The sequence below is a fragment of the Oncorhynchus kisutch genome, unplaced genomic scaffold (assembly GCF_002021735.2).
Source record: "Oncorhynchus kisutch isolate 150728-3 unplaced genomic scaffold, Okis_V2 Okis05a-Okis16b_hom, whole genome shotgun sequence".
Classification (NCBI taxonomy): Eukaryota; Metazoa; Chordata; class Actinopteri; order Salmoniformes; family Salmonidae; genus Oncorhynchus; species Oncorhynchus kisutch.
The window spans coordinates 258,182-267,265 of NW_022261982.1; the positions used below are offsets into that span (position 1 = coordinate 258,182).

The 9,084-nt window shown below is 42.4% G+C and overlaps 1 protein-coding gene across 2 annotated transcripts; it reads left to right on the forward strand.

The window, feature by feature from the left end:
- Positions 1-449: 449 nt before the first annotated feature.
- On the forward strand, positions 450-8,619 carry LOC109878273 (serine/threonine-protein kinase 16). 2 transcript variants are annotated; one of them, XM_020470515.2, is made up of 7 exons: positions 451-601; positions 1,485-1,611; positions 1,846-2,065; positions 2,281-2,414; positions 2,551-2,767; positions 3,040-3,161; positions 6,786-8,619. In XM_020470515.2, the coding sequence occupies exons 2-7, from the start codon at positions 1,526-1,528 to the stop codon at positions 6,922-6,924; spliced, it is 918 nt and encodes a 305-aa protein (XP_020326104.2). In that variant the 5' UTR covers positions 451-601; positions 1,485-1,525; the 3' UTR covers positions 6,925-8,619. The 2 variants fall into 2 exon arrangements, with proteins under 2 accessions (XP_031669506.1, XP_020326104.2); XM_031813646.1 differs by lacking the exon at positions 1,485-1,611 and having other exon boundaries at positions 450-601.
- The last annotated feature ends 465 nt before the right edge of the window (positions 8,620-9,084 follow it).

Genomic DNA, 9,084 nt, shown 5'->3' on the forward strand with positions numbered 1-9,084 from the left:
TTGTGTATATGAAATTTGTCCAAAAGAATAATGAAATTAATTACATAAAAGTGATTCCGCTTATTTCTATTGTATGTAAAGAATCCAAACAGTACATCTCTCCACAATAGTGTAAAATCTTCATAAATGTGTTCAATTATAAACCTATTGATGTCTTGCCACAGTTTTCTTACATGCATACAATGCCAAAAAAGATGCACAACTGTTTCTGGGTGGTCATTTCAAAAGGAGCAATTTGAGTTGATGTTTTCCTTAAACTTCTTCATATAGTGGTTGGCAGGATAATATTTATGAATAATTTTAAAGGAAACTTCCTTAATTTTGTTAACAAGTAGGTATGTGTGTGGGCAACATCCAAACTTTTTTCCAACAGACATTATCAATAAATCCATTCCAATAAGGCATGACATAAGGTATAGATACAACATCCTGCTGAAACAAGGATCGTATCGCTCTGTTGTTGAATGGACCAAAAGAGAAACAAATCTTTCCTACTGTTCCGAGTTCCCATTTTGGAAGGCAGCAGCTCACAGGCCTGCGTCATCATTACGCGTTTTATGTACACGGAAGTAGCCAGCAGAAAACAGGACGATAACAGAAGGTAATTTTTATATATCCACCGCTAACAAACGCAAATATCCCCATGTATTTTCCTCACACGTTTATCAATATCTATCAGATAATATTGGCTGATCAGGATTGAGCTGCATGCTGCCCTCTTGTAGTTAGCTTGTATTCTCATACCGGTGTGCCACGTTACTAAACAAAACCGTACACTTTTGAAAAGGTTTAGGACCAAGAGTCGCTGTAGCGCGGCTAGGAAAGTAACCGAAAGGTTGCTCGTTTGAATAGTTAGGCCAGTAACCGAAAGGTTGTTAGTTTGAATCCCCGAGCCGACAAGGTCAACAAATCTGCCGATGTGTCCTTGAGCAAGGCACTTAGTCCTACTTTCGCCAGGGTCCCCGTCGACAATGTCGGACCCTGGCCGTAACCCCACTCTACAAGGTTGTCTCAGGAGGAGTTGTGATATGCAAAAAACACATTTCCAATTCACACGTGTAAATAAGACAAATATAAACACCCACAATTATTATCAAGCACAGGTGACAGTGAATCATTTTGATAAGTGAAATTGACACTGCATCCATCCTTGGAACATAGTGGAATGGACTGGATTTCATGTTTCAGTATGTTTTTTACACATATATCCCATACTCGCCCTCTATCTCCCATCGCTTTCCACTTGACCTCTCACTTTCAATTCCACTAAACCTGGTCTTTTACCTCGTATGCACTTCATCTCTCTCAATTCAATTTAAGGGGCTTTATTGGCATGGGAAACATGTTTACATTGCCAAAGCACAAGTTCCAAAATAAAGACATTTTGAATGACATATGTCTGTATACAGTGTTGTAGCGATGTGTAAATCGTTAAAGTACAAAATGGAAAATAAATAAATATGGGTTGTGTCTCTCTCTCTCAGTCCATCTGGGTGTTGGTGTGTTGAGTTATGCCCCAGAGAGGATGGGTCAGACCCTGTGTATCTGTTCCCGCGGCTCCATCACCATTGACAACAAAAGATACTACTTCATCCAGAAACTAGATGAAGGGTAAAACCGTCCGCATCAGTGAAACACTGTTACCTATTCTACATGGCAGACGATCATCCCGGTCCCTCCCACACATGTATTTGTATTTCAGTCTTCTGTAACGTTACATCTTACTGATCAGGACTCTGGTTTTGTCTGCCTCTCCACTTTCTCCTGCTTTCCTTATCTACCCCCTCTGTCGTTCCCTATTTTCTCTCTTTCGTCTTTTACCTTCCATCCCTCCCCTCATTCTAGAGGGTTCAGCTATGTGGACCTGGTGGAGGGGGTGCAGGACGGGCGTTTCTATGCCCTGAAGAGGATCCTGTGCCATGACCGGGAGGGTTGCCAAGAGGCTCAGACGGAGGTGGAGATGCACCGTCTCTTCAGCCACCCCAACATCCTGGGCCTGGCAGGGCACACCTTCATAGAGAGGGGGGGCAAGAGTGAGGCCTGGATACTGCTGCCCTACGTTCAGGTACGTGTACGTGTGTGCGCATGTCTATGTACTCACGCCTGTATGTGCGTATTAGAGCCCAGGTGTTTTTTTGGGGTCCGATACCGTTTTTTTTTGGGGGGGGGGGGTTAAAAGATACCAATACATCTGCCGATATACTGTTTTACAGCGTGGAAATGAAAAGGTGTGTATGTATGCATCTTTGTATTCACGCCTCGGTGTGGGTGCTCCTACAGAAGGGCAGTCTGTGGTCAGTGCTAGAGAAGCTGAGGGACAAGGGCAGCTTCATGCCAGAGAGACGCATCCTGAAGGTCCTACAGGGCATCTGTTCTGGACTGAAGGCCATGCATGACAGAGGCTACGCACACAGGTACAGGCTGATACTGCTATTACACACACACACACACACATACACACACACACACACGATTATGGTTAGTGGTTCAAATTAGAATGAGGCTCTCTCTATCTCTATCCCTCTCTTTACCTCTCCTCTCTCCTGTCAGAGATCTGAAGCCTACCAATGTACTCCTAGAGGAGGATGACAGGCCGCTGCTGATGGACCTGGGTTCTATGAACCGCTCCAGGATGGAGGTCAAGGGGACCAGGGAGGCCATGACAGTACAGGACTGGGCAGCTCAGAGGTGTACTATATCATACCGCGCCCCTGAGCTCTTTAACGTGGAGAGCCACTGTGTCATCGATGACCGTACAGACATCTGGGTAACGCACATTAGCGTACTAACCCCCCCCCCCCCCCTTCTCACTTTATTTTGGTCGGTGGAAACAGTCAGTATTGTACAATCGATATAACATAGACCAATTTGTCATAACAGAGATTGTCTTTACCATTGCACTGTGCGATGCGGTTTTGACTCCAGCCATGTAGTCAACATGTTGGGCTCTAGTTAGATTGCTATCTCTCTGTCTCCATCATCCCTGGTGTTTGTTGACCTTGTAGAGACCGTATTCTCATTCTTTCTCTCTCTCTCCAGTCTCTGGGCTGTGTACTGTACAGCATGATGTTCCTGGAGGGGCCCTATGACATGGTGTTCCAGAAGGGAGACAGTGTGGCCCTTGCTGTCCAGAACCCAGTTACCATCCCTCAGCCATGCAGGTCAGTCAGTCCCCTGGCAAGCTAACTCTAACCCCCAGTTACCATCCCTCAGCCCTACAGGTCAGTCAGTCCCCCTGGCAAGATAACTCTAACCCCCAGTCACCATCCCTCAGCCCTACAGGTCAGTCAGTCCCCTGCCAAGCTAACTCTAACCCCCAGTTACCATCCCACAGCCCTACAGGTCAGTCAGTCCCCCTGGCAAGATAACTCTAACCCCCAGTCACCATCCCTCAGCCCTACAGGTCAGTCAGTCCCCTAGCTAGTCAACCCCTAGTTACTCTTCAATCCATCACCCGCTCAACTTTCAAGGCTAGCAAAATATAATTTATTGATTCCAAATAGGCGCCTACCACCTAGGCACTCCTGCAGATCTAAAAGGATTGGATAGATTTAAGCATTTTTCATCTGGCCTTTTCATAGGTTGTATGGAATTTATACAATTTACAGTATGTATTTTTTCTCAAGTTACTCTGGAAGTTTCTCAGTATATATATTTGTTATTCTGGTAGTTTATTTTTTCTCCAGTTATTCTGGTAGTTTCTCAGTATACAGTTGAAGTCGGAAGTTTACATACACTTAGGTTAGAGTCTTTAAAACTCATTTTTCAACCACTCCACAAATTTCTTGTTAACAAACTATAGTTTTGGCAAGTCGATTAGGACATCTACTTTATGCATGACACAGGTCATTTTTCCCAAAATTGTTTACAGACAGATTATTTCACTTATAATTCACTGTATTGCAATTCCAGTGGGTCAGAAGTTTACATACACTATGTTGACTGCCTTTAAACAGCTTGGATAATTCCAGAAGATTATATAATGGCTTTAGAAGCTTCTTATAGGCTAATTGACATAATTTGAGTCAATTGGAGGTATACCTGTGGATGTATTTCAAGGCCTACTTTCAAACTCAGTGCCTGTTTGCTTGACGTCATAGGAAAATTAAAAGAAATCAGCCAAGAAATTGTAGACCTCTACAAATCTGATTCATCCTTGGGAGCAATTTCCAAATGCCTGTAGGTACCACGTTCATCTGTACAAACAATAGTACGCAAGTATAAACACCATGGGACCACGCAGCAGTCATACCGCTCAGGAAGGAGGCGCGTTCTGTCTCCTAGAGATGAACGTACTTTGGTGCGAAAAGTGCAAATCAATCCCAGAACAACAGCAAAGGACCTTGTGAAGATGCTGGAGGAAACGGGTACAAAATTATTTATATCCACAGTAAAACAAGTCCTATATCGACACAACCTGAAAGGCCGCTCAGCAATGAAGAAGGTACTGCTCCAAAACCGCCATAAAAAGCCCAGACTACGGTTTGCAACTGCACATGTGGACAAAGATCATACTTTTTGGAGAAATGTCCTCTGGTCTGATGAAACAAAAATAGAACTGTTTGGCCATAATGACCATCGTTATGTTTGGAGGGAAAAGGGGGAAGCTTGCAATCCAAAGAACACCATCCCAACTGTGAAGCACGGGGGTGGCAGCATCATGTTGCGGGAGTGCTTTGCTGCAGGATGGACTGGCACACTTCACAAAATAGATGGCGTCACGAGGAAGGAAAATTATGTGGATATATTGAAGCAACATCTCAAGACATAAGCTATTTTGCCACAACTTTGGAAGTATGCTTGGGGTCATTGTCCATTTGGAAGACCCATTAACGACCAAGCTTTGACTTCCTGACTGAAGGACAACAAAGTCAAGGTATTGGAGTGGCCATCACAAAGCCCTGACCTCAATCCTATAGAAAATTTGGAGGCAGAACTGAAAAAGAGTGTGCGAGAAAGGAGGCCTACAAACCTGACTCAGTTACACCAGCTCTGTCAGGAGGAATGGGCCAAAATTCACCCAACTTATTGTGGGAAGCTTATGGAAGGCTACACGAAACGTTTGGCCCAAGTTAAACAATTTAAAGGCAATGCTACCAAATACTAATTGAGTGTATGTAAACTTCTGACCGACTGGGAATGGGATGAAAGAAATAAAAGCTGAAAGAAATAATTCTCTCTAATATTATTCTGACATTTCACATTCTTAAAATAAAGTGGTGATCCTAAATGACCTAAAACAGGGAATTTTACCAGGATTAAATGTCAGGAATTGTGAGTTTAAATGTATTTGGCTAAGGTGTATGTAAACGCCGACTTCAACTGTATATATTTATTCTGAAGTTATTCTGGTAGTTTCTCAGTATATATTTATTCTCCAGTTACTCTGGTAGTTTCTCAATATATATTTGTTTCCGGATATTCTGTTAGTTTCTCAGTATATATTTTGTTCTCCAGTTATTCTGGTAGTTTCTCAGTATACACTGCATTCTAAAACATTTCAGACCCCTAGACTTTTTCCACATTTTGTTATGTTACAGCCATATTCTATAATGGATACAATTGCCCCCCCCTCCCCATCAATCTACACACAATACCCCATAATGACAAAGCAAAAACAGGTTTTTAGAAGTTTATCAAATGTATTATTTAAAAAAATAAAGTGATGTCACATTTCCATAGGTATTCAGGTCCTTTAGAATTTTGTTGAAGCACCGTTGGCAGTGATTTCAAGCCTAGATTTTTCTTGGGTATGACGCTACAAGCTTGGCACACCTGTATTTGGGGAGTTTCTCCCATTCTTCTCTACAGATCCTCTCAAGCTCTGTCAGATTGGATTGGGAGCGTTGCTGCACATTTTCAGGTCTCTCCAGAGATGTTTGATCGGGTTCAAGTCCGGGCTCTGGCTGTGCCACTCAAGGACATTCAGAGAATTGTCCCGAGGCCACTCTTGCGTTTTCTTGGCTGTGTGCTTTAGATTGTTGTCCTGTTTGAAGGTCAACCCTCACCCCATCTGAGGTCCTGAGTGATCTGGAGCAGCTTTTTATCAAGGATCTCTCTGTACTTTGCTCCACTCATCTTTCCCTCGATCCTGACTAGTCTCCCAGTCCCTGACGCTGAAAAACATCCCCACCGCATGATGCTGCCACCACCATGCTTCACCGTAGGGATGGAGCCCGGTTTCCTCCAGATGTGACACTTGGCATTCTTTTCAAAGAGTTCAATCATGGTTTCATCAGACCAGACAATCTTGTTTCTCATGTTCTGAGTCCTTTAGGTGCCTTTTGGTTAAGTCCAAGCGGGCTGTCATGTGCCTTTTACTGAGGAGTGGCTTCCATATGGCTAGTCTACCTCATGTCCTGATTGGTGGAGTGCTACAGAGATAGTTGTCCTTCTGGAAGTTTCTCCCATCTTCATAGAGGAACTCTGGAGCTCTGTCAGACCATCGGGTTCTTGGTCAGGGAGGGGACCAAGAACCTGATGGTCTGACAGAGCTCCATCTCTGCAGCACTCCACCAAGGCCCTTCTCCCTCGATTGCTCATACTCTAGTATTTTCTCAGTATATATGTGTTCTCCAGCTACTCTGGTAGTTTCTCAGTATATATATTTGTTCTTTAGTTGCTCTAGTAGTTTATCAGTATATATTTGTTTTACAGTTATTCTGGTAGTTTCTCAGTATATGTTTGTTCTTCAGTTGCTCTGGTAATTTCTCAGTATATATTGTTCTCTAGTTACTCTGGTAGTTTCTCAGTGTCTTATGGATGTTTTTGTTGTTCCCCTCCAGTTACTCTGAAAGCCTGCAGAACCTGCTGAGCTCCATCATGGTGTCCAACCCCCAGGAAAGACCCGACGTCAACTGGATCTTGGATCAGATACAGGACATGACGTGTTCCAGCCCCAACACACAGACCAATATGGTATGATGCTCCTGATCGGGGAACCATGGCAAGCCTGGTTCCTCTCTGCTTCCAACATCTGTGGGTGATGAACTTTGAACTTTATGACCTCTGGACTGTTGTAATGGCGACCCTGACCTCGTCGTTTTCCTCTAGTCTTAGAAGGGGATCCTACCCCATACACACACAACTGCTATTCTGCAGTTGAAACCACATAGACTTACGTCACAAGTCCTCACTGTCCTCTATATGCATGTGCAACAATATGCTTTGACACAGTGTCGGTCAACTCCACATCCAGCTCACCTTGGGGAAATTGAGATTTGGGTGGAGCCATTTTATGACTGCTAGTGAATAGGAAACCCCGTGGGTTAAACTACCATCATACAGTTGAAGGGGGCCCCGGACCAGGAAAAGGACCTATGGTAAATTCCAGACAGACGGTTTCCATGGAAATGTACTCAGCCATATCTTCTATCAGCTTCAAAGGGATTTTAATAACTTGATTCCAGACCTGGGTTCAATACACAAGTATTTGTTATTTAAATACTTTTTCTGTATATTTCAGTATTTTCAAATACACAGCTCAAATGTTATTTATTTGTTTGAGTACTTGAATGGTTATTTTTAAAAACCAAATAATCAACCAAATTGTATTTGAAAGTGTTTTCAAATACTATTTTCAAATACCTGGGTTAAATGCATGGGAGTGTATTTGAGTGTTTTAACATAATTTCCAAGTGTATTTCCAAATACATTCCAATATTCATCTACTTGTTTTTTCAAATATAGGTCATCTGATTGTTTTGAGATGTATTGAAATACCTGAAATAGTATTTTGAACCCAGGTCTGCTTGATTCATCCTTGAACTTTTTCCATCGTAACTGTATTTATTTGTTATCATGACATAATGCTATACTGTAACAATTCTCTATTTTCCATTCATGACACGTTGATTTAGGCCTGTATGTATTTGGCAATACCTCACAAGATTCTGTTTTGAGTGTCAACAGGAAGATAAGATCATCTGGTTTTAAATCTCAGCAGGTTTTGCTCAGTTAACTCTCACTACAGTTGCTTGATAGTAACTTTTTAATGGTTGCTTTTTTTAGGCTGTTATTTGTGTGTGTGTCTATTTAAGGAGCAATGATTTATTTGTCCATGTATATGCTATATGAACACGTTCTAAATAAGACAATGAAGTTGGAATACAGACGTTATTGATGATTTCAGTGGAACAATGTAGAATGTACTGGAACTATAAATGGCTGCTGGCTATTTCCCCTGTTTGTAGCCTAATTCAGCCCATCCAGGAATTTGAGATGTTATGATAAAATAATAGGGAATTTCATAATACTGTTAATACAACACTGAAGGCGTTGCTTGTTTCTCATAAGATTGATGTTTTATGGGCATTACTTTATTTTTTTTATTTTTTTTAACATTTGTGGTACATCTTAATTTGTTATGTATAAGAGGCCCTTTTCATGTACTTTTAGAGTTGTCTGAGGGCCTGACTTTCTAGATGTTGTCATGTGGCTTTTATTCCACTCGGGGGAGCCGTGTCCTACACCTTGGTCAAAGCAGAGGGAGTCGGGGTCTCAAAAGGTTGTCTTAGTTTGGCCAGACCTGTAGAGCTGATAAAGACTCACTCAATATGTGAACATATGCAAAACCTCTACTCTGATAAACACCAGGGAATAAAATGGTACTGATTCTGATTTGTCCCTTCTCCTTTTACTCCAATACATCCACATTCCATGATAACATTACAGTTGCCAATACCTACCCTTGCTGTTGATAAAAAAGGCAGGGCCAGCAGTTTTCATTGGAAATTAAAGTTCTATACTACAATTACATGTTTAAACTTGACTTATGGGATTGTTGGCAGTGAAGAAAGGATGAGCGTGATGCCAGAGAGAACCAGAAGGTGCCGCTGGAAGCTCAATGACAGAGGCATGGATAATGTGCAGAGTGCAGGCCAGAGAACCTGTAGCTTGTAGCTGTGTACACAGCCCTATACGTTGCCTTAAGTGTGTACGCACAGCCTCAGTCTTGGATGGGCTGTGTGTGCGGACTACAAGGTATGAAACAATTATCAGAAACGGTTTACTGCGCCTGGATTTACAGCCCTGTGGCTCACTAGGGTCAAAGTGACGTCGTACCTCACTCCTCATCCTAATCAA